This window comes from Oryza sativa, chromosome 1 (genome assembly GCF_034140825.1).
Source record: "Oryza sativa Japonica Group chromosome 1, ASM3414082v1".
NCBI lineage: Eukaryota > Viridiplantae > Streptophyta > Magnoliopsida > Poales > Poaceae > Oryza > Oryza sativa.
This window is the reverse complement of record NC_089035.1, coordinates 37,759,189-37,784,684: the sequence shown is the minus strand read 5'-3', so window position 1 is coordinate 37,784,684 and position 25,496 is coordinate 37,759,189. Positions and strand designations below refer to the sequence as shown.

At 45.6% G+C, this 25,496-nt stretch overlaps 3 protein-coding genes across 6 annotated transcripts; 1 reads left to right on the top strand and 2 right to left on the bottom strand.

Moving 5' to 3' along the window:
* Nucleotides 1-336: 336 nt before the first annotated feature.
* Nucleotides 337-4,323, bottom strand: LOC4325060 (uncharacterized). Of its 4 annotated transcripts, none has more exons than XM_015767022.3 (6): nt 4,199-4,323; nt 3,049-3,314; nt 1,679-1,962; nt 1,371-1,582; nt 1,023-1,287; nt 337-875 (listed from the first exon to the last, which is right to left on the bottom strand). In XM_015767022.3, exons 3-6 carry the CDS (start codon nt 1,934-1,936, stop codon nt 567-569), a joined length of 1,044 nt encoding a protein of 347 aa, XP_015622508.1. In that variant the 5' UTR covers nt 1,937-1,962; nt 3,049-3,314; nt 4,199-4,323; the 3' UTR covers nt 337-566. The 4 variants fall into 4 exon arrangements, with proteins under 4 accessions (XP_015622508.1, XP_015622510.1, XP_025878131.1 ...); XM_015767024.3 differs by having other exon boundaries at nt 3,131-3,314; nt 4,199-4,303; XM_026022346.2 differs by lacking the exon at nt 4,199-4,323 and having other exon boundaries at nt 2,080-3,231.
* A 4,191-nt stretch (nt 4,324-8,514) lies between these two features.
* Nucleotides 8,515-10,778, top strand: LOC4325059 (protein TRANSPARENT TESTA 1). The gene is made up of 2 exons (XM_015770348.3): nt 8,515-9,425; nt 9,886-10,778. Exons 1-2 carry the CDS (start codon nt 8,730-8,732, stop codon nt 10,318-10,320), a joined length of 1,131 nt encoding a protein of 376 aa, XP_015625834.1. The 5' UTR covers nt 8,515-8,729; the 3' UTR covers nt 10,321-10,778.
* An 11,544-nt stretch (nt 10,779-22,322) lies between these two features.
* Nucleotides 22,323-24,158, bottom strand: LOC4325058 (sialyltransferase-like protein 1). The gene has a single exon (NM_001428177.1). The coding sequence runs from the start codon at nt 23,874-23,876 to the stop codon at nt 22,695-22,697; it is 1,182 nt and encodes a 393-aa protein (NP_001415106.1). The 5' UTR covers nt 23,877-24,158; the 3' UTR covers nt 22,323-22,694.
* Between the last annotated feature and the right edge of the window lie 1,338 nt (nt 24,159-25,496).

Genomic DNA, 25,496 nt, shown 5'->3' with positions numbered 1-25,496 from the left:
TAATTGTCAATTAAGTAATTAAGCACTAATCAAATGAAGCCGTTGGAAGATGTCGCTGTTTGATTTCGCGAGACCATATAGTCTCGCTCTTCCATTGCGCGCGACCACGCGGTTTCGCACTTTAATTTCAACGCGCGATACCGCCCACGACGTCACACCCACCTCATTTTCGCATAACGGTTGTGCGAGATCGACGGTATATTTATGTAAAAAATTTTACATTCCGAATATTTATGAGAAAAAATTGAATGAACAGTATATTTTCAAATTTAATTATGCCGATTTATTGTTTTGTATGAACGGTTGTGAATGAACAGTCTTTAATTCACCTACGCGGAAAAGAAAACACAATCTATATATTCAACACTAGCCTGATCGGAGCACAGACTGCGGTGCATATCAGAAGTTAGAAATTCACAGGATTTTAAGTTCGATTTTCTAGTTTAGCAAATCGGAGGTTTATTCCATCAACAACTACAAGCACCGCTTGGACCTATATTCCTCCCCAATCTGTGAGTTTGTGTTCCCCTCTCTGTGTAGCGAAACAGGACACGAACTCGATCTGTCTACAAATCTCGCGGCTCCTCGCCGAGCAGGAGCTCCCGGACGATCTTGTCGCCCAACCCGTCGGCGCACATGAAGAGGTGGCCGCCCTCGGGGTGCTCGTGGTACCGTACCCACGGGAGCTTCTCCGCCACGTAGCGCTGCGCCTCCACCCGCACGATCTTGTCCTCGCGCCCTTGCCAGATGCTGACGACGCCGTCCCCGTTGGGGAACGGGTTCTCGATCGCCGTCGGGTCGAACTCCCACGCCCCGAACAGGATCGTCGCGTCGCGGCACAGCGAGTGGTAGGCTCCCTGCTTCGTCGCCCTCCCCTGAAACAGTTTACACGCACGGCGAGCCCGTGTCAAAGCGACTCTCTGTTTCGTTTTCATTTAAGGTTTATTCTGCACGAGTGCGTCTTTTTTTACTCCTAAGTTTTAGTATAGTTGGTGGACATGGGATCCGGTGCAGGTGCTTACCCTGTCCAATTGGCCAGTTCTCTGAATCTCAGCTAGGATCTCCCAGTCCTTTTCAGTGAAAGCCTCGGGCTTCCCCTCCACGATCGGTGAGATCCTGAACCACTTTTGATTGAACCAGGCGTAGAACAGCCAAGGCATGTGGTGCGCGATCCAGAACGTCCTCCGGTCCCCGACGTCCAGCTTGCGGTACGCACTGGCCGACACACTGGCGGGCATCGGCCACCAGTAGTTCACCGCCGGCACGACCAGCGCCACGCCGGCCAGCCTGCAATCGTCCAACCTCTCATCAGATACTGAAAAAGAAAAGACCGATCAGATGAACTGATGCTGTGATGCATATGTTTTGACCTGTAAGGGATGTAGTTGAGGCAGCTCCACGCAACGTAGCCGCCCATGGAAGTCCCAACCACATAGAACTTCTCCCCGAGCTGCAGCTTGTCGGCGAGCTCCTCGACGTCCGTGGCGTCGCTCTTCAGCCCCCGCTTCGGGTTGGCGTCGCTGTCGCCATACCCAGCCCTGTCGAAGTACAGCAGGTAAATCCCCAGCTCCTCTGCCAGCTCCTGCAGTTAAATTAAACAGAGGGGATCAAGGTATAATTCACAACCAAGAACTACATCGACGATCGCGCATGCAAGTTTAGCAGCAGCAGTTGTTACTTGGGACACCGGGAAGTCGGATTCCTTGGTGGAGGCGAAGCCATGGGAGAAAATGATCTTGTACTTGGCGATCTCCCTGCCGACCCCGGCTTCCCTGTAGGCCAGGTGCCGGCCGTCCTTGAGCTGGACTCTCGGAGAGGAGACCGGTGGCCCTCCCGGACCGCCCAAGATCGGCGGCGGCGGCGGCCGCGCGACCTTGTACGCCCAGCCCAGCAGCGCCACTGCAGTGATCAGCACTAACTTGGAGAGCGCAACCATCGCGAATTCCTGGTCGATCTACGAACCTGCAGAGATCGAAGGCAGTGAAATTAAAGAAACTTAGTATAACGCAGGTGACGCCCCGATGATTAGCCGGAGTCCGAGCATGCTTAACACGGTGCAGGCAACATCAACATTTATACCAGGAAATCGTAGAGACGGAGCGGTTCTTCTCACAATCTCATTTGTCAGTTTTACTCGTCAGTGTGCAGCGTGAAGTGGTCACCTCTCGTGGAGTCGTGGTCAGGTTTACATGTGAAGTGTCTATGTCGAACACCGGCAGTGGATCAGACGATCAGTGAATGGTACGATAATGATTGTACCGTGGTGTTCTGCCGGGGTGTAGAGTTGGTCGAACTCGCGGGATCGATCTTGCAGATCGCGGCTATGAGATCCACATATCTACATCATCACCCATATCCATGTCAATTGTACCTGATGTCTCCAAGACTCCACTTGTACACGCGGGGACTGGTACGATTGCTACGAATGGTGGTACCGGCTGGCAGGCTGAATTGGCCGTAACTGCGTTTTTTTGTGTAAGGTGCAACTGCCGAGTCCGTTCTGGCTGCTGAGCTGTGTGCTACCGGGGGGAGCAACAAGAACAGCGTGATGTTGATTTTGTTTGCAGTCCGATCGATCTCGCTCGATCTGTTCGTTTGAGACGACAGGAGGCACTGGCGTCTTCTGAGAGGATTGTTTTACTGTGCTCCTAATTAACACATGATTGTTACTGTTCGAAATGATATCGCACAATGCACATCCTTAGTCCATAAAAGTATTAGGTTGGTACTTGTCCATGATTTATTGCTGACTTCTCTTGATGGAAGTTAGAGTATATGGATTGCAGAGAAAGTGTGGACAGGCTAGGCTTAACAGGCAATACAATCATGGAGCTGGGCAGCTGGACTTGGCCATATAAAGATAAGTAGATAACGACAGATCAAGAACTCTTGCCCGGGTCATCATACGAAACTAGAGGAATAAAGATTCCATGAGAAAAATCGCTGTTCATCCGTTCCGATAATAGGAATGGAACAATGAAGAGGGAAAAGATGTTCGTTCAGAAATGAAGTGAGAGAAGATAGGAAAAGTCTCGCGCGCATACTTACAGTTTTGAGGGAAAAAAAGAGCAGCAAGATGAACATCCGGTGAAACACTATTTTTGTATATGGTTGAGGCAAAGTGGCCAACCAGTTCGTCTCCCTCCTCGCTGTGCTCCGCCTCCGCACTTCTGCCGGCCGGCTCGCCTCCCCGATCCCCGCTGCTGAACCTCGCCGCGCTTCCGCCGCCACGCTCGAGCTCGCCCCAGGCGGCTGTGGATCTCATCCATCCATATATCTCAAGCAGGACATTTTGCCAGCCACTGATTGGTCCACTTGTGTATTCTCAGAAAAAAAACAACCCGTCCACTTGTCAGTTGTCACTGTTAGAATTGAAGATAAATCTTGAAATTACAAACGGTAAAAAAGAAAATGAAAAAAAAAACTCCCTGCACTGCGCTACTTGCCTACTCTCCTCTTTCTCGCTATACGCACATACATCAGTCATTGAAATGTGGACTAAAATCAGGTTCTTGGTCCTTCCAACGGAATCAAGGAAATACAATTACTCAAGAAAAAGATAAAAATCTAGAGCTTTCCAACATATACCTGATAAAAAATCACACAGGAATGTTTAGCTTATATTCATATGGTTATCTAAATCGCTTATTAGCAAATAAAAAATTATTCATGAGTAATTTTTTTATATATGTATCCTTAGAGACTCAAAAGCAAATGATATAAAATAAATTATATCAAATTCAAAATTAAATTCTAAAATTCAAAATTTGGCTTATAAGGATAAGTATAAGCCAAACAATAAGGCCGTAAAAGAACCGGTGAAAAGGATCTATCTCAATGTAAAAATAGATAGGGAAAATAGAAACAGATCTGAACAGGAAAAAAATATTCCTAGATAAGAAAAACAGAAACAAGCGGTGTATCGTAGCCGCCACAAAATTGGAGACAACGAAGACGGTAGCCATGACATTTTCCGGATCCTTTGGAAGCTGTTCATTCAGGGGAGCAAGGGTATCAAGTCGTCGACGACTAGCCGTGATGGTTTATTAGTTCGTAAATGCGGATGCTGGACGCATCAACCAGCCGATGAACACCAAGGTCGAGCATATCCATGCCGTCCATAGCAACAATGGCCACAAGCTCAAGCTCGACAAAATCGACAAAAAGGGAGGGAGCAAGGAGGTCTCCAGTAGGATACCTCAATGGGGAGGTTCGAGGGGCAACGTCGTTGTTGCCGCCATCATCTTCCTATTGCTCTCGCTGGCATCGTCTTCCTCATTGGTTATTGTATCCCTTTTTTATGAGCTCAGACATGCATTATCGGTAGCCATGGCTCCAAGACGCCAGATCTAACAGCCTTCAACTCTCAATGGCCACAAGCTCCAACGACAGCGACAAACAACAAAGCACGATGGAACTAGTGAGCTGTGATGGTGACAAGGCATCGAGATCCTTCCGCCTTTTCTTTTCCTTTATATTTCCTTTTCACCCTATTAAGCTGGTGATCAAATAACAAAGTTGTTTACTGTTTCGTAGTTCTTACAGTGGATTTCCAATCTTTTCTTTTGAAAACTATAAAGTCCCAATCCACAGTTAAAATATTTTATCTATAATAAGTTGTGAGAGTAACCTCACATTCATAGTGTGTTAGTTTTATTACGTGATGGATTTTATTTGTTTAGCTGATTAAATTCAACAATGTTAGGTTTTAGCACAATTTAAAGTATTATAGACTTAGTACAATGTCTCTATATATTGAGATAATCGAGAGAGGGAGGTGTCAAAGAAAAACGGTGTCGCCATGGAGCCCAGGACCCACCTAGATATCTGATAGAAAAAACGATTTAGAAAATGCTTCTCTTCATATATTAACGAGAAATCACATTGACCAAATAAAAAAAATCTATGACGCTTCACGTACCATTATGTAATTTTTTGAAAAAAAAAAGGTCTACGAAAGGGTACAGAAGTAAGTTGTAGACTTTATATAATTCAAACCAAAAAAATAGATCAAAATCATGATTCTAAGATGCATTCCTAATAAGACATGTGTTTTCTCCAATGTGTGACCACTCCGGGTCCACACCAGTCATGCGCACCATGCCTGCGCAACTGCGACACACGTGCCTATGAAACCGCGAGAGTCGACTCTGATACCATTTTGTAACGTCCCGCCTCTCCGAGGCCAGGCCCGCTTATATCTGGTAGCTTTTATAGGTCATAGACTGCCCTCACAGACCAACACAAGTTTTTTCCCATCCCAAATTGCTCCAGGCCAAGCACGCTTAACCTCATAGTTCTTTGGAGATCAACAACAGGCGCGCTCGATCGAGCATGAAAACAAATAAAATGAGAGTGAGAACTAAGCAAAAAAAAAAGGTATGTGTGCAACAAAGGTTTAATGGAAAAAAAAACAATTATCATGAAATTCATGCAAAACTCCTCGGTAGGAAAGAAAAGGATAGAAAGTAAGTAAAGGGAAGATGGGAGAAAAAAAAGTAATGAGAGAAAACAAGGTGATTTGAATAAAATTAGATTTGTGTCTTGATCATTTTTAGGTATTTTTTTATTTGTTTAGCTGATTAAATTCAACATTGTTAATTTGTTAACACAAATAAAAGTATTATAGGCAATTTGTTAACACAAATAAAAGTATTATAGGCTTAGTACAATGTTCCTATATATTAAGATAATTAAGAGGGGAGGTGTCAAAGAAAAACGGTGTCGCCATGTAGCCCAGAACCCACCTAGGTATCTGATAGAACAAAATGGTTTAGAAATGCTTCTATTCATATATTAACAAGAAATCACATTGACCAAATAAAGAATCTATGACGCTTCACGTACCATTATGTACTTTCTGGAGAAAAAAGATTTACAATAAACAATAAAATTAAAGGGTATAGAAGTAAGTAGGAAAAAAACCAATATCAAAATCGTGATTCTAAGATGTGTTCCTAATAAAACATGTGTTTTCTCCAAACGATCACAGGTGTGCTCGACTGAGCATGAAAACAAAGAAAATGAGAGTGAGAACTAAGTATAAAAAAAGGAGTGTATGCAACAAAGGATTGATGGAACAAAAATACAATTATCATGAAATTTATGAAAAACTCCTCGGTAGAAAAGAAAAGGGATAGAAAGTAAGGAAAGGGAAGATGGGAGAAAACAAAATAATGAGAGAAAACTAGGGGTTTGAATAAAAGTAGATTTGTGTCTTGATTTTACACCCTATTTCTTAGCACTTACATATCATTTTTAGGTATATGTTAGATTTTAGTTTTCATTTTTTAAAATATTCATCTGATCGAAACTATGTATTGCTAATACTCGATGTTACACAGGCTAAATACCCAGCGTGCCAACGTGCGCGCTGATTTTCTAGTCTATTCTATCAGCAGGCCAGCAATGTTTGGTATCTAATGGGCCCGTCGGACCACTTATCGGAGGACTTGACATTGGGCCATATCACTTACTGGGCAAGATTGGGCCGATCAGCGTATTGTCCATGAAGGCTGGAGAGAACGACGAAACGGGGCTCCAAAAGCCCGCATGTGCTCATAGGTCGTTATGGCCTTATGGGCCTTGCCGGAATTAGCCAATTAGGCCTTACAATTCCAACGTCCGACGTCGTCTATTAGAGACGTTCAGCTCATCTCATCATCCCCCAAAGGCCTAAGCCCCCACGATCCCCATGCCGCCGTGCAGCGCACTCGTATATTCCACGCGACGCGAGAGACTCGACCGAGTCCAACACGGGCGCTGCTTTTGAATCACCTCGCCACTAACTTTCTACGGTTTGGTCCAGGTTTAATGATGGCGCCACCGTTTCAAAAGGCGACCGATCGATCCAAATCGCTAGCTCGTCCATGTACGCTGCACGCGTATGCCTACCTACGCGCGCGCGCGCAGCTCGTGCATGCACCCGCCTTGAGCCCTTGACACGTCCCAGCTCAAGCTCAAGAGCTTTGAACGGTTGATGGTTGGCGCGCGGCGTGGTGTTGTAACGAACCATGATTTTTTTTTTCTCCCTTCCTTCGGTGCGGTCTGGTCACCCAGACTGGCGCCCATCGGTCGGTCGATCGCCTTTTTGACGGAGTCTCGCGCGCGGGCCACCTGATCAAGGGCGTCGCTCGTTCTACTGGGAGTAAGGTAAAGTTGCACTCTGCCATGTCGGCATAAGTATTTTTCCGGCTCCCGCCGATCTTGCCGATCACGAGGGCGATCACTGAATAGAGAGAGAGAGAGAGTAGATCATTGATAGAGCAAGTTTATAGTATAGCCAACTACTGGTTACAAATTATCTATAGTCAACTTAATAGCTAATTCATATAATAGTTACCTATAAATATATACTACACAATCAATATCTGGTCCCACCAGTCATACACACATGCGTCTTGGAGTTCGTGTTACAGCTGGCTACAAGTCTGTAGTCCGCACTCTTATCTCTTCTCTTTTATCTTCTTAAAATATTGTACCTGCTTTTAGAGGGAGTCATCATGAAATGAGTTGGTTCAAATAACATGGATTTTTTTGTTCCTTGCTCTCCTCCCTCGCGATCGGGAAAAATCCACAACGACCGCTTGTTTTTGGCTTTTCGGCGGCAGCAGCAGCAGCACTGCGTTGCCCCGCGTATGGCAGTGTATAGCATTCTGGCGTATAGTGGGAAGTGGATTTTTGTTCCAAAGAGACATTCTCTTGTTTTGTGCATCTTGTGTAAAAACTTTTGAGCTCTTCTTGCGTGTGTACACTAAATAACAAAAAGAAAAATTAATCAGAAAATAAATCCAAAACAGAACGGCAAAAAGAAATAAAAAAACTGGACACCGCTGCCGCCGTAGGTGCACCGGACAAAGACACACGAACAATTCTATCGGGTAAAAAAATAACAAATTTAATTGTAAATATACATATATTAATTTAAATTTTGTTTGTAATTTTTGTTACAATCTGTAAAAGTTGAATTTTAACTTGTATATTTGTGGATTGATACATTACATATTGATCTATCTTATTTATATTTTTTCATAACATGTAACCAACGGTGGACATCCACTCGAGTTAAAATAGTTTCCCCAATTCTATCCTCTGTCTCCCTGATTCCCTACCCGGTGTACTGCACTTGGCCAACCGATCAGCCCTGCAGTCGCGACGACGCTCCTGCAGCCGCGCGGCACGCGTGGGCCGCCGATGCAAGGTCCGAAACCAGGCTAGCTAGGTACGCCGCACGCAGCAGCCACCAGCACGTACGCCACAAATAGCACCAGCAGCCAGCGATCCTCAGCGAAGAAGGGCCACGCAGCTAGCAAGCGCGAACATATTCACACTCTCACGCGCTATCCCATGATCCCAATTCCCAACCCTGGCGGCGGATTTGCCCAATTTGGCTCGTGTGTGAAAGCCTCCAAAAGAACAAAAAAACCATCAAGAAGCGGCCTTGCATATACTACGTACTAAGAGACATACACCCAAAGGCATATAAATGGCCCCCAGCTCCCAGCCAGCCATTTCAGTTTCTTCAAGACCGTGACACATGCACTCCTTGACATTAGGCTATATACACATTTCTTCTAGTTCTTCCTCCCCCTCCTCATCTCCCATCTTCCCCACGCCACCAAACCCCGAGAACAAGAAAGCTATATACCATCTCTCATGCGAGTAAATAATTAAGTGAGAGCTCTCTGTGTGCGTATAAGTAGAGATCGATCGGTATAATCGAGGACTACATGAGGATGGGGCTGCGGACCTGCAGCGCCATGGAAGGTGAGGTCGTCGCCGCCTCGCCTTTCTTCGAGTGGCTCAAGCCACCGCCGCGGCCGGCGTCATCCTCGTCGTGGTCGTCGTCTTTCTCCTCGTCGTCCTCGATGGCTTCCAGGGATCAAGAAACAGTAGTACCTGGTGAAGATGGCGGAGGTGAAATTCAAGAAGATCATAAGAGCGGTATGACTTGTTTGCCGCTGCTCAGCATGCTCGAGGAGGGGAATTCGAAGAGGCATGAGCACCCTGTGAAAGAAGAGATCATGAGCAGTGCACACGCAGCCGGGGTAGTGGAGCCTGGCGTGGAGTTGAATATCGGCTTGCCGGTTACAGGATCTAGCGCTCAGGAGGTCACCATGGAGGAGGACGATGAGGAGGAGGATGACGACGACGTAGGGGAGGAGGAGATGGACGAGTGGAAGCCTATGCATGGCGGTTGCAAGGTGGAGGGGGATGAAGAGCAGTACGGCGAGGCGGTGGCGTCGGTGGAAGGGTCGAGCAGCATCACCGCCGTGGGGGATATGTTCGGCGGGGTCGGGGCGGAGAGCGGCGTGGCGATGAGCAGCCGGTATTGGATCCCGACGCCGGCGCAGATCCTCGTCGGCCCGGTGCAGTTCATCTGCCATGTCTGTAACAAAACCTTCAACAGATACAACAACATGCAGGTACTACATGACGTCCTTGATCTTTGTCAGCTAGCTTCCATTTTGATTTTTACCTAGTACATCCCATGTTTTCATAAATTTTGAAATTCTTATATGCTCATCTTTGGAAAAGGAAATCCCCCGCAGATAAATCTAGTTTTAGAAAATATATTTTCAACTGTGAGTCTGTGACCGACACGGACATCACAAACTCACAAACTGAATCTACAGGTGGTGTGACTGCCTGAAGTGTTACGTATCTGAGAATGTACAAAACACACAATTATTTCGTATACAAATCCCCACAATGAGATATTCTCGTGCTTCGGCGCTAATAAGTGATCGAACACTAACACACACTATATAACCACTTCATTCGTTTCTTCAATTATTCAGAACACATACTCCAATTATCGTATAGCTCTCTGATCGATCGTACGTTGCAATATTAATTGATGATGTGGGGATGATGATGATGCAGATGCACATGTGGGGGCACGGGCGGGAGTACCGCAAGGGCCCGGAGTCGCTCAAGGGGACGCAGACACTGGCGATGCTGAAGCTGCCGTGCTACTGCTGCGCGGCGGGGTGCAAGAACAACGTCGCCCACCCGAGGGCGCGGCCGCTCAAGGACTTCCGCACCCTGCAGACGCACTACAAGCGCAAGCACGGCGCCAAGCCCTTCCGCTGCCGCCGCTGCGCCAAGCCCTTCGCCGTCAAGGGCGACTGGCGCACGCACGAGAAGAACTGCGGCAAGCGCTGGTTCTGCGCCTGCGGCTCCGACTTCAAGCACAAGCGCTCCCTCAACGACCACGTCCGCTCCTTCGGTGCCCACCACCTCCCCGTCGCCGAATCCGCCGCCGCCGCCGCCACCACCCCCGCCGACAAAGACCGCATCATAAGCTTCCAACGGTGAGAAATATCGATCGGTCGAGGTCGACGATGATCGATCATGATGTGTAGGCTGCAGTTACCTGGTTCGTTACTAAGTCTATGTATACGTGAGCACTGCTGCTCGCGTATATATCTACTTAGTAAGTTAACCATGCAATTGTCCAGCATATAGACAACAAGTTAATCAAACTATAGCTACTAGCTAGAGAGTAATGTATGCTGATATGTGCATGCATCCGTGGGGATTTAGGAGGAAATTTAAGCAGACTATTAGCACACAATAATTAAGGTGGCTTTCAGCCGGTGCCGATCGAAAGCTGTGAGCCTGTGAAGTAGATGAATTTTCTTCTGCCAGAGTGTGAGCTGTTTAGTGAGGCTATGTCCCCAGCTTTGTATCGGAGAAAATTTCTCAGCTTCACAGGCTAATTAAACAGGTAATTTGGAACCTATTTTAATTTACATGCATTTATTAAACGATTATTGATCAATGAGAGAGCTGATTAATTCTTAACTTATATCGATCGGATACTGCTTAATTTACCATCATATATCTGTGTAGTTCTTGATTAATTACCCTTTTCCCCCATGAAGTAATCTTTTTTTTATTAATTATGCATGCATGCACTACAATTTTTTTTATCATCAGTATATATATAATTTTGTTTTCTTGAAATCTGCCTGTTTCAAAATTTATAGAAGAGCAAGTAGAATCATGGAGTTCTGATAAGATGACTGAAATAATGCTATATGTTGAAGTCATTTCTGTGGTTTTCCATGCATGATCGAAATTCTTGGGTCGATCATACATCTGCAGGGGAATTCTCCTTTTGATAGGAGAAATAGTGAATAATTATGTTCATATATCCATGTGAGACCGATATATAATGGTTCAAGTTACATACCAGTACTGATTATTAGCAACTTTAAATAAGCTCCCACATTAATCGGAGAATTAGCGAATAAATTGGCTATAAATCCAAGTGGGAGCAAGATAATATATATATAATGGCTAAGATTAAAATAAGAGCAAGTTGTTAGTTAGATTTTTCATAAATTTTAAATCATGACAATACTATAGTGAAGGCTCCAAACCATGTATAACTTTGTAATATCAACTCCTAATCCCCAAACTGTTAAATGAAAACCTAAAATTAAGACTCCATGGGAATCGCAAATTTTTATTTATTAATTGAAAAACTTTAAATTATTAAATTAAAAAACTTTAAATTATTAAATTAAGAAAATATAAAGAAACTGAAATGTTATTAGGTAGATTCTACATGATCTTTTTGTAAGATCTATGTTTCAATTTAACCTATGACCATTAATTAAGTTAGATTATTTTATTTTTATGTAAATACAATAAAGTTCACGTATAACCTATACCGGAATTTCGATGGAGATTATTAGACCGTTTTGGAATGATACACATGTTACGAACCAGTTGTAAATAAACCATGCATTAGGCAGAAAATTTTGCCAGTTAGCAATACCCATGTATAAAATTGTCCGAGTACAATTTTTTCTTTACTGAGAATAGAGTGTTTATATTAACCCTGATGGACTAAAAAGGTTAATTTAGATTGTCACCCTTAGCAACTGCTTCATGCCACCTGCAGCTAGCATATGACAACCCCGGGGAATGATTTTTGCAGGTAGGAGTAACTGTTCGTCTGCAATCTAAAGAAAATCAATTACGTAGTACTCCCTCCGTCCTATATAATATAAAGGATTCTGAAATAATGTGACATATATATTCTAGTACTATAAATTTGGACAGAGAGTATTAGGATGTGTCACATTCTTCATATATAATATCTTATATTTTGGGATAGAGGAAATAGTGGATACGAGTGGTTGCTAGCTCTGTTTAATCTCTAAAGCAACTCCTGCTAATTGCCACAGGCGATATATGTAGGTTTGCAGTTAGACACCTAACTAATTTCGACTCCTACGACTCTACTAGTTGATCACTTGAGTCAGGCTAGCTATAGGATAGCATGCGACGTGGAGGATGCTATGCAAATTTTGGCATGGGTTGTGTTTAGATTTAAACTTTGGATCCAAACTTTTAACTTTTTCTATTATATCAATCTATCATACACATAACTTTTCAGTCAAATCGTACCAATTTTAACCTAAACTTTTAATTTTGAAAGAAATTAAACATAGCCCTGGTATGTGGTGCACCGTGCACGCCTTATATGGCGTTTGCTAGCGCCATAGCCGTAGCTAGCAAAAATTTCAACATTCTTCGCGGAGGCATATGTGGCGAAGTCAAACTTAGAAAACGACGGATTCACGCGCAGCTAGATACTAGCTAGCCACCGATCGCGTCATCAGACACGGCCAAAAATCAAAAGGCTAATCTGGACTCAAGTGCGGCGCGGTGCACCTAGATTAAGCGTAAACGCGCGCGGAGACACCCACCAACCCGGACTAATTATTATGAGGGCTGCTACCCCACGGGATTCCGTTGCTTCTAGCAGTCACGGGATAACTAAAAATCCCGAGAGATTTAATAAGCACCATCAATTTCGTGGGGAAGCCCACACTATCCTGCGATTCCACCTTATCCAATCCTCCCTGGTACCTTGGGTAAGGTACCGAGGTGGTACCTAGTACACTGATATCAGCTGGTACCCCGGTATCGACTAATACCTGGTACCTGGGTATCGATTGATACCTGGTACCATGGGTATTGAGCTGATACCTAGGTATCAGGCCTTGGTACCTGGGTATCGACTGATACCTGGTACCCTGGGTATCGAGCTGATACCTAGGTATCAGGCCTTGGTACCTGGGTATCAGTGTAATATCCAAAGAGAGAGGAGGAGGAGGAGTCGCGGGTCAGGGAGGTTGAGCAGCGGGGCGGCGACGGAGGAAGAGGAAGAGGAGGCAATATATCTGGTGCCTACCTTGTGCCATTCCGTCGCTCGTCGTCGTGCCTCGCTCCAAACCGCCGAACCCGTGGCTCCATCGACGCCACCTAGAGCAGCTCCTCGTCGCTCATGTTGTGCCAAGCGCTCGCCCCCGGTGGCCGCGTCCCCCACTCCCTGACCGTAGGAGGCGCCAGCGCCGCCGAGGAGGAGCAGGGCGGCAGCGGCGAGGAAGCCAATGACAAGAACGACAAAGAGGAGGAGCGGCTTGAGGAGCTTGATGGGGAGGCTTCTCGGCTGTCGTCGCCCGTGGTGGTCGGGAGCCCCGCTGGCTGTCGTCCAGGTCGTCCGCGGGGGTTGGTGGTGACGACACCGTCGTCGTCGTCGCCATCGTTGCCACCGCCGTCGTCGCCGTCGCCGTCTCCGTGCTCATGGGTGGCAGTCACAGAGAGAGAGATCGAGTGGAGGGGAAGAGACAGAGACAGAGAGAGAGAGAGCGAGTGGAGGGGAAGCGACACTGAGAGAGGGGAAGAGGAGATAAGGCAGTACTACTATCCCGTCTCTACGGGATGCCGTTAGGTAGTTTTTTTGAATTATTATGGCAAGAATATATATATTGGCTTTATCGAGCTAAGAGCCCAGGTGCTTTCCCTCGTCCACATTTCTAAAGGCTTCTGCGTGGGGGTAATTAACGACGACGTAATAACGAGCTTTTTATTTTTGGATCGACCAGTTAGTCCAACTTTGTGGCTCCCCTGGACCGCAACCAGCTGGTCACACACACGCAGCGATGTGGAGCAGCTTGTATCGTCTCCAGCCTTCACTTGGAGTCTTTGTGTGAGTGCGATGGTAAGCACGGAAAAGGAATTTTGGATCGTGTAATTAAATGGTTTCTGTGTAGTATCTGTGTTAGTGCGCTACCTTGACCACGTGAAAACAATGTGATCGAGTAAAACTACTAGTCCATGTGCATGCATGTTTACCAGAGTCTCATCATGTATACGCCCGGGCAGTATGTTAGCAAAATGAAAAAGGAAATGGCTTAATATATATACTTACGCCGTATGCATAACACTCACGCATGATCGATGTACAGTAATCCTCCATGCTGTATCTACTGCCTCGTCATGGGTCTGAACATGTACCGACGACGACGATGGGTCGGGGGAATGTCAAAAAGGGGAAGCGCGCGTTGGCAAAGGTATCGTGAACTCGCGATCGGTCGATCGAGCAACAGGCGGCCGGGGCCGGGGGAAGGTGACCGGTGGTCCGGTGCAACGCATATGCCTCCCCTCGCGTTAATTCTTTCCTGCCTCGCGCATATATACCGTACGTGCTACATGGGGAGAATATAAGGGCCTGTTTAGTTGTGGTGAAATAAAACTTTTTTGTGTCACATCGGGTGTTTGACCGGATGTCAAAAGAGGTTTTCGGATACAAATGAAAAAAAAACTAATTTCATAACTCGCCTGAAAACCGCGAGACGAATCTTTTGAGCCTAATTAAATCGTCATTAGCATATGTGGGTTAATGTAACACTTATGGCTAATCATAGACTAATTAGACTCAAAAGATTCGTCTCGTGATTTTAATGTAGATTGTTCAATTAATTTTTTTATCTATATTTAATATGCTCCACACATATGTGAAGAGATTCGATGTGATGTTTTTGTGAAAAGTTTTTGGGACTAAACAGAGCCTTAAGAAGAACCCGCTGCGCACCACCAAAGTGGTACAGTGATCAATCGATTTAACCCATTAAGCATTATTAACCCACCACGAGCGCTTGTCGGTTAAATAATCGGCCGCCCATGAATGATCCCCATTTCGGCCGCCCGGCCGACCGCGCGCCGGCCAATCGGACCAAGGAAATCACGCGTGCACGTGGCACCAGCAGCCACAGCGGCGCGAGATGCGGGTACGATATACGTACGCATGCGTGACCGCGCGACGACTGATGGGAACGCGTAGTAACGTACAGTGCGGCTGGGGCTAATTTTAGCTAGCTAGCTCTGACGTGCGGTTCACTTGTTTGTTTGCGATTGTGTCCCGCAAGCGATATGTATAGTGCTCGATCGAGCGAATTGATTAAGGCCAGGTGTACACGAGATCCTAGCTACAAGTAGTAATTTGGATTTTGGATTTTAATCATGCGTAGCAAATTAGGGACGAAATCTCTCTCTCGACAGCGCATGCAGCAGAGCAGCAGCAGTTATACAAGGATGCATGTTCACATGGACAAACGCGGTTTACCGTACGTTGCATGTACACGTGTTGGATCTGATCAACGTCATGGTCACACGTAGGAAACGAATAACCGATCGGTGCTATATATACGTGCAGCAGCGGGGCCATATATACGTGCACGATGTGCACTGACATATGCATGTGTGAATATGTGATCAGATTTCGTGCGTACTGCTAGTTGCATATTTCATCTCGTTCACGGTCACCGAGTCTCAGGGGATCATGATTATAGACGCCGGATGAGAACGACTTTAACCAGAAGACTATTGAGACAAGGGCCAAAAGCGAGTAGGGGTCTCGTTTTGTTTCACACATTGTCAGGAGCTCTCTGCAGACATGTTGTCCAAAATCTTTCATGCACCTTCCAATCTCCTTTTCAACATCGGCAAGTTTAAGGCCATAGTTCGATTCTCATGCATTTTCCTGTCTCTACATTCTGCTATTTGCGGCAGCAAAGCCAAATAATGCATCATGCATGCATATTTCTACCCATGCTGTACTTGCCCTGTTGCCCAACGGGACAATATATTGCTCGAACCAACTAATCACGTACAAATACCGATTAATTAACCATAATATTCATCATAATCAGCAATGTTTTATGCAAAGCAAAACCCCTCTACCTTGGGGACGATATAGGTGCAGATGCTGGTGCAATCTCAAGATGACAAGTTCATTTTTAAAACCGTTCTAATCTGCATGCTCTCGTCACAATACGTACTAGTATAAAATTCCAGACAAGATAAACTTAGCAATCCAATGAAGATTGCAGCTGCCGACCGGTAGAACCAAATTATCCTTTACAGTAAAATAATCCACAAACATAATCAGTGTTATCCTGGCTGAGTATGGTTTGGGATATAGACGTATGTGATTTCTGTTGAGATTATGGGCATATAATGATTTAATTTATTCCATAAATAAATCATGACATTACATATGAAAACTAGCATGAACGCATCATTAGATCTACACATGTAAACTACGCAGAATAACATGAACAGATCAAATATGCGTAACATATTGAACACGTACCGAGGTGACGAAAAGACCGGCTGCTTGGTCGAAACTTTTCGCAGGTGTCTACGAAGGCACGAAACACGCGAGCGAAGAGGAAGGCGAGCCGTCGCGAACGAACAGGGAGCAGTCGCGCGAAGCGCTTCCCAAAAACCTTATTGCCGCCTTCTCCCGGTGCAGGACGTCAAAGGCAGAGGTTCCGGAGACCTGCTCTCCCGATCGCTGGTGCACGCCGGCGAGCGGGATGGAGTAGTCTACGAGCGACGGCGCAGTACAGAGTAGGAGGCAAACCCTAGATTGATTTTCGCATATATTGCGTGAAGACGGCGGGTCGGTTTATATAGAGAAGGGTCGCTTGATCAGGGCGCCCGCACGATCTCTACTGCGCGTAACCGAACCGGATAAGTCGCGCGTAACTTATCAGCAAAACAAAACTGCAAAAGGAGGCTGCATCTGCGCAAGGGTGAGGAGCCAATTTTTCGGACCATTCGACGCGTACGTCGTGCACGCGCGCCGCCCGCCCTGCCGCCCTGCCAGGCGAGGCGAGCGAGTGCGCGCGTGTGTTTCCCCTCTTCTCTCCACCACACATGCTTCAAGTGGCTAGGAGGGCATCCTCCCTTTTAAGGAGGTCCCCATCTCCTAGAATAAGCAAGGTGGTACTAAACTCCACATGCATGTCATCCCATGAGGTGGGCTTTTGTGATTTTCCAAAGAATTAATCTTCGAGTGGGCTAAGGCCCATTCATTAATTCCAACAATTTCATAGCATGCCCGCGGCAGGTATGCAAGGAAATGTTGAGCAAAACAATATTAGACAATGTGCGACAATCACATCAGGCAGATTACTGAATTTGACGACCTGTTAATTTATTTTGAGCCTGCATGCGCCCATAGCTCGACCACTAGATGCACTCAGAAAAGCGGTCCTCAAAATCTCAAGAAAGGAATAAAGCTGTGTCGGTTTGACATCTAATTTGGTCCTCGTACAGCTTACCTGACGGAAATAATCTACGCCGTCCTTCTCAAAATAATATAAGTATTTTTAGACTTCAGCATAATTTTTGAGATACTACTTTAACCAATAATATTTATAAAATTAAGATATTTTAAATAAAAAAAGTTGCATGTTAGAATAGTTTGTTTAATAATAAATCTAGTGACATCAATTTTACATGATTGATTTTTTTTTTTGTTATTAATAGCCAACGTTTAAAGTATTTGACTTGGCACTATTCTAAAAATGCTTATATTTTGGGACAAGGAGTACTTATCTGTTTTAATATATAAGAAAATTTGATTGAATGCGATATATTCTAATACTACGAATGTAGACATGCTCCTTGCATTGTCTAAATTCATAGTACTGAAGATGTGTCTTATCTAACCAAAATATCTTATATTTGGGGTGGAGGGAGTAGAAGAACTGATGCCTACTTCCATCTATCCACAATAGGTTTATCTTGCACCCTCTTATTTATCCTAAAATAAATTCATTTAGCAATCATTCAATCAAAGTTTATAAAATTAAAGAACAGTTATCTTAGAACTAAATAAAGTGAATAATTATACTAGAATATGATAAAGCGGTAGTGTATTTTAGTTGTTTTATATTTTATTAGTATGTATGAGATAAATAAAGAATAAATTTATTTTATGATATATGGAGTATATATTTCGTTTTCAGTATCAGTTGAGCTTATTACAACATCACTTTTACACAGACTTGCTAGGACCCTAGGGGTATATAACTTTGATATAAGACAGATGATACTGTCAATTTATGCTGCATGTGCCCTCTGTCGACGAGTGATACTCGCGGACCAGAAGAATAGGGTATTGGGGTACGTTAGAACAGGATCTACGTAGTACGACATCAAAACAGACAAAAGACAATGATTACACTGGTTCAAGCCCCTTATCAGATAATAGTCCTAGTCCAGTTTATATGGGATTGATGATGATGAGAACAGATTACAAAGAGAGTAACCGAACAGACAATACCGATGAGATCGTAGTCGAGGGACTCGACAAGATCTCCCGGCGAGTTGGCTCCGTGGACTCCGGCTTCGTAAACTTTGGTGGGTGTGTTGGCGATGAGGTGCGATGCCTTTTGCCCCTCCCTAGGGGTCCCTTTTATACCGTGGGATACCTTGACCCTTAAGTAAAACTTGGAGATATGTAAACCGACACGATATACTATAGATTTTACCCTTTCCGAGTAGGACTTTTGCAATTCCTTAACTTCGTGGAGATATTTTCCCTAATTTGAGGTGAATTCCTAACGGTGTATACAGAAACCAACCGTATACGTGAAGGTATACCTTATCGGTATATTCCATAAGTCGTAGGATAGAGGGTATGCCTTATCTGTAACCCTGACACCCTCCATCCCAAAACAAACTAATCTTATACTAGAATGTGATATATCTTAGTACAAAGTATAACAAATTGAAACATATTTTATATCAGATTTATTGTATTAGGATGTTGATTTATTTTGAGATAGAGCGATGGAGTACTTAACTTTCTCCTGTCAACCACCGTGTTGAAGGTAGTACTATACAGTATTCTTTCACTGATCAGTCAAAGTCTCCATTAAAAACGACAATACATAGCTGTCTGAATGCATTGGGTTATCTGTACTTTATGTAATTGACTGCAGAGGAGGTGGTTCCGAGTTCCGACCTTCCGGCGTAGTGGCGACAAACAATGGACTTCCAGTGAGCTTGCATCAGAACATAGTCACGCTGGCGAAGCACGCACAAACTCGTTCGATAGCTGCACGTACGTCTCACACTGTCAGACACACACACACACACACTTTCAATCTTTCATGGCTCTGATTACATTCAAACAGTCAAACTCTGCCTTTGGACAAGTAGAGTCTTCAGGATGGACCATATTAAAAAGTTAATCAACGAAGAAAAAATCGTATGCAACTATGCATTGAACAGGAAAAATACAATAGATGACAGCAGGTCAATGGTAGTAACTGGGTGAACATATGTGTAGGAGTTCAACTTGGTTGAACCCTGTAATTTTTTTTCTCTTTCTGAGAATTTTCGGTTGCCGTCTACTCTTCTGAGTTATGGGTGGTAAATATCACAATCAGCCATTTAGCTCCCAAGTCAAATTAACCACCTACCACAAAATAACCACTACTGGTATACACTCGAAACAGCACCTTAACTGGTTGACACTGAGTCTGTGACATTTGTCTGTCTCTTTCATTCTCTGAATAATAAAATAAGCTCGGCGTCCATGGCATCATGACATGCTCAGCTCAGTTGCTACGAGTCACTAGTCACACTGCTGGCTCTAAGGTTGGGTTCTAGATTTATTGATTTTGTCTCTGTACTCACTGATTCTGGTTTAGCCCGGTTGTTGGAGGGAGGCTGTAATTCTACACTCGGACCTTTACTGGGCTGTGTTGTCATCGTTTCAATAGGCTGAATCTTCACCGGACTCTTTTTAGGAACTGAAGCCCATCTTCATACTACTCCAATAGTCCAATCTGCTCAGCTGCGGAGTTCAGACTTCAGACTACAGCCATAAACTGGCAATCTGTACCTGACATACGCACTCCAATGTCACAGCAGCACTAGCAGCAACAAAGCATGATGCACCACGAAGCCGGCAAGGACTGGTGGAAGGCTGGGAGCATCAGTGAGCTCCAAAACATGACTAGGCTGTCAAATCACTTTATTAGGATACACCGATTAGTGGCAGAAGTTGCAAAAGTTCCTTGTCAGGCAAGCGATAAGCAGCTTTTAGGTACTGATTCGAGTATTCTTTTAATGCTAACTGCAGTAGCACGGGCGCGTCCTTTGAATCAATCCTGGTAATAGTAGTAGGTTCATGGTGTAAAACACATATGGCTGTGTTCGCTATGGGTTGTTCCCAGTAGCACGGAAAATAGAGCGATCTATTAGCACGTGATCAATTAAGTATTAGCTAATTTTTTAAAAAAAAATGGATTAATTTGATTTTTTTAAGCAACTTTCGTATAAAAACTTTTTAAAAAAACTCACCGTTTAGCAGTTTGAAAAGCGTGCGTGCAGAAAACGAGGAATATAGGTTGGGAAAATGGACGCCCGTACACAGCCATATGCGTGGTCGTCGTTCCAAGTTTCAACCAAAGTACATAGTGGTAAAGAACAGGTAATAGGACCATCTATCTACTCAGACCCCAGTACAGTGGTAATATTACTCATTTACTCTATTGATTGTACTGTAGTAACAGCTAACAAGTGGTCTCACATGTGGACTATACATGTACTACTTGCATCTCAAATGCTCACCATGGAGCTGGAAGAAACTCAATATGACATGAATCAAAGTCTCAAAGGGTGTCTACTGTGGCGTGCCTAATCTAGGTATAGGCATGTAACAAGTTGAGGCATGCAATCAAACACATATTTCATACTGAGATCAAAACACAAGATTCAGATTGTAATGTATATAGGCAAATCCTCCTACTCCTTTCGAATGGTTATATGAAAAGGAAACTTTCAAGTGATATTTGTCGAAAATTAAGCAATACAAGCAAAGAGCATCCGGATCATCCTGACCAAGTGCAACCATTAACAATTTAGCATATGATTCATCGAAATGGATAGCCATTTCAAAGTAGGAGTATACTATATCAGGATCATTTTGTGTATGGATCCCGAGTTCATAAAAGAACCTCCCCATTTCAAGAGAGTAGCCCCTCAGTATCAGTACACGCTAGCACTTCGATCACTATAATAGGGACGATTATTTGAGTCAATCACTAGGCGGGATCGGAAAGATACAAACAGAAGAGTCCTTAAGACAAGGATAAATGTCAAAAGTGATATAAAGTTGTTATAATTTGTAGTACTTAGTACTTTTAGTTTAAAATAAGCTCCAGCACACTCAATATCATGCCGGGAGTTTCCTTAAACTTAATAAACCACCGCGTGATGTATAGCGGATCAGCAGATGTGTATTCCCTCCGTTCTATAAAAAAAAACCAAACTAGTACCGGATGTGACACATTCTAATACAACGAATCTGGATCTAGAATATGTTACATCCTGTACTAAATTCGAAAACCAATCTAGTACCGGATGTGACACATCCTAGTACAACGAATCTGGATCTAGAATATATTACATCCAATACTAAATTCGTTTTTTTCATGACGGAGGGAGTAACACGGTGGACCAAATCATCAATCGCTTACTCCGTATTTCACACATTGATCTGGATTAAATAACAACGGTGAAGTGGTTACTCCCATAATGTATCCTCATCATGATGTGTGAAGGTACATGAGGTGCGGAACTGGCGCATCCACGAACATGGTGGATTCACTTCAAAGAAACAAGGAGAATATTGTTGTCAGATCAAATCATGGCCGGCCATGAGATCGTTTAGTTACAGTGGGAAAACATCGAGTATACTAGGGAGGTTTTGGGATTTAGGGACTAAACTTTAGTCCCTCTCACAAAAGTATAAGTCCCTCCCTAGAGACTTACGGTATGTTTTTGAGATCTCTCCCAAACATCCCCTATAAAGTACACAAATACAAATCCTCTAGATTCACTGTTAAGTTTGTAGTGTTGCTCCCTGAAATATCAAAGCATCTTTTTCTCAGCACAGGTAATACATTAAAGTCATAGTAGTGCGTTCACCGCAAAGAATTTATAAAAATGAAATGAACATAGTACTACAAAACATAGGAGTGGCAACTGGCAACACATACATGCACAAACCAACCTAGTGCAAAGCTTCGAGCCTTCGGTTAGCAATCGGATTAGAGAGGTAGAAGAAGTGCATTGGCAGGGAAGGACTTGCACAAGTTATTTTCCGAGGTGAAATGAGCAGTCAAATTGGAATTTGGAAGGTACACAGATGACACAATGCAAAGCTAAAGTTGTATTTGCCATTTGGGAAACATGGAGAGCAAAGTTGCAGCAAGGCTGTATAGAAGATGTACAATTGATTCTTCATGAAATTACGAAGAAAGATCAGTCTAAATTACAGTTACAGTGCCAAAAGCGGAAGAAATCGTCCTCGTATGCTAATGGAGGGATCCTAATGCTTAGTACACACCTCCAATCCCACCATCATATCAAAATTTCGCTACTATTTCAATTCGTCTATCAATCTAATCACAAAAAATAACCCACCTTACGAAGCAACATTTTACACTGAGCCACTAATACAACACAATCCTCCACCGGAAAAAAGTGGCATAACGTCGAGCACCTTGCGCGCACGCGCTCTAATGGTAGAACACGACGGGCGGGACGGCGATACCGGCGTCGTTGAGGAAGGGGACTACCTCCGGCCGGTCGGCGAGGTCGCGGTAGAAGGCGTACTCCGCCTTGTAGTCGTGGAGGTCCAGCTCCGCCTTCTGGTTGCTGTGGTAATGGTGCTTCGCGTCGGCCGCCTTCCCGAACCCGAACACGCTCACCCTGTCGCACACTCCCACGGCGACCATGATGGCCTGCATCCCCGACGAGTAGTGGAACATGGCCGCGTCGCGCGTGCTGCTCCACTCCTCGGCCGCGCGCCCCGTCTCGGCGACGAAGCGGCGGAGCGAGTAGTACTTGACGATGCGCGCGCAGAGGACGTCGAGGCGTGGATCGGTGACGGAGATGGATGCGGCGTGGAGGGAGCGGGAGGAGGCGTTGCAGGAGGCGACGTCGAGGAAGTGCGCGGCCTGGCAGATGTAGAGCAGGATGGGGACGCCGTCGCCGTAGGGGTGGCAGAAGCAGTTGGGACGGCGGGCGCAGAGATGGAGGACGTTGCTGTTGATGAAGGAGAGGTTGGTCTTGGCGCCGACGTTGGCGGCGAAGCCGGAGATGCGGGCGTTGTTGAGGCGGAAGACGGCGGCGTGGGAGTCGATGAGGGCGCCGTGGCTGGCGCCGAGGAGGATGCCGCTGTTGCCCACGACGGCGCAGGAGGGGATGCGGCCGGGGAGGGAGAGGAGGGAAGGGAGATTGCGGAGGACGCCGGGGTCGTGCCGGCGGAGGCGGTGCCAGGAGCGGAGCGCGCGGCGGAGGGATGGGTCGAGGTGGAGCTCCTGGCGCGGGAGCGGGTGGAGGAGGGGGTCGTGGTCGTGATCCGGGTGGTGGCCGCGCCGGTAGACGGGGAACTGGTGGTGGCGGAGGTGAAGGTGGAGCCTGTCGCCCCGGAGGCGCCACGCGCGGGCGCGCGCGGACGACGCCGGGAGGCGGCCCTCGAGGAGGTCGTCCACGTCGCGGCGCAGCGGCGCCTCCGATGGATCGGCCGCGGCAAGGCGGAGGAGCGTGGCGTTGAGGCGCGCGGGATCAAGCGGCGGCAGCGGCGCGAGCACGGGAGCCGGGCCCACCGACCTGCGCAACACGGAGGGGAACGAGGCCGCGGCGCACAGCACGACGAAGAGGAGCACCGCGAACGGGCGCCGCAGCGGCCGCTTCATCGCCGCCGCCGCCGCCGCAGCATCCGCCGCCGCGGGCTAAGTGGGTCGGGGCCGCCGCATGGGGGGCGGCGCATCAGGGAGAGAGACACAGGGAGGGTTGTGTTCCGTTCCGTGCCGTGCGAGCTGAGCTCCGAGTGCCGCGCGGTGTGGGGCGACGAGTTTTTTATCGGACGCGATGCGTTCCGGTTCGCGAGGTGGTACTAAAATAGGGAGCGTGATATGTTTGCAGTTTGCGGTTGGTTGGACCTTGGGTTCGGGGGAACGGGGGATCCAATGTGCTCTGGTTGGGTTCGTGCATTGGAGGGAGTATATAATGATTCTCTGCAGGGAACAGGGCTGCGGGCGTGGGTCCCACAACAAGCCTGTACGCATGACAGGTGGGGCCGTCGGTATGAGTTGCTAAGCTTGGCGTGGCCACGTGGTGTCCAGCGTAGCGTTCGATGTGTGTGATTCATGCAGAAACGCAATGAACTCTGTACCTCGCGCCACATGACGCTTTTTATGATTGTTATACGGCCTCCTCGGAGTATTAACAACCTGCATCCAGTGTTTTACGTGTGCAAGCTACACGTTCAAAAAAACTAGTACTACTAGTAGTAGCGTATGTTTTCGGCGTGTAAGCTATGACAAAAACAGAGAAATTTCGTTGTGTTTTACGTGTCTGTATAGTAGAATTTAAACTCGTCGCAATCGATTCATTGAATTCTTTCCAACTCAGCCAGCCTAGGCCGGTAGACTTGGGGTCAACTTTGGCCGGAACCAATCCGCCTCGGTTAATCCACGCCCTGATGTTGCCGCCCCCAGCCGTCCTGGTCTTGGTCTTGTCTTGTTTATCAAACATCAGAGGTTCAGAAGCGTTCAACCCTCTCAGGCCGTACCTTTGTTAATCTTATATTAGCGATAATAACCACCGCTGTAGGTTACAGAGATCGGCGCAGGTGGATGGATAGATATGCTCCTATTCTATTACAACAAACTCAATCTAGCCTTATCTAATCATATCTATCCATCTAACCATGCCGTGTGCATCACACAAATACATATCACATGTTTAACACCCTCCCTCAATCATAACTTTCCTAAGTTAAGATTGTACTTAAAATTCTCCAACTGTCGAACTGACAAAGCCTTTGTAAAACCATCTGCAACTTGATCTCCTGTAGGCACAAAATCAATTTCTAACAATTTCCTTGAAACTCTTTCTCGAACAAAATGATAATCAACCTCTATGTGTTTAGTTCTGGCATGAAACACAGGATTAGCAGAAAGATACTTAGCTCCTAAATTATCACACCACAACTTTGCCATAGATGGACTCTCAACTTGCAATTCTGCCAATAAAGTCTGTACCCACATAATCTCTGCTGTAGCATTAGCCAAAGCTTTATATTCTGACTCTGTACTAGATCTAGAAACAGTAGCTTGTTTCCGTGCACTCCATGACACAAGATTATCTCCTAAGAATACTGCAAAACCTCCTGTAGATCTCCTGTCATCTAGGGAACCAGCCCAATCTGCATCTGAACAAGCACTTACTAACATAGATCTAGACTTGCTTAACTTAAGTCCAAGTCTAGTACATTGCTTCAAATATCTTAAAATTCTCTTAACAGCTGCCCA

Excerpts from the sequence above, each read along its gene's own strand:
- LOC4325058 (NM_001428177.1), bottom strand. The coding sequence starts at position 23,876 with ATGAAGCGGCCGCTGCGGCGCCCGTTCGCGGTGCTCCTCTTCGTCGTG.
- LOC4325060 (XM_015767022.3), bottom strand. The coding sequence starts at position 1,936 with ATGGTTGCGCTCTCCAAGTTAGTGCTGATCACTGCAGTGGCGCTGCTG. Across the intron at positions 1,583-1,678 it reads CCGACTTCCCGGTGTCCCAA|GAGCTGGCAGAGGAGCTGGG; the intron begins GTAACAACTGCT and ends ATTTAACTGCAG. Across the intron at positions 1,288-1,370 it reads CTCAACTACATCCCTTACAG|GCTGGCCGGCGTGGCGCTGG; the intron begins GTCAAAACATAT and ends GGACGATTGCAG.
- LOC4325059 (XM_015770348.3), top strand. The coding sequence starts at position 8,730 with ATGAGGATGGGGCTGCGGACCTGCAGCGCCATGGAAGGTGAGGTCGTC. Across the intron at positions 9,426-9,885 it reads ACAGATACAACAACATGCAG|ATGCACATGTGGGGGCACGG; the intron begins GTACTACATGAC and ends ATGATGATGCAG.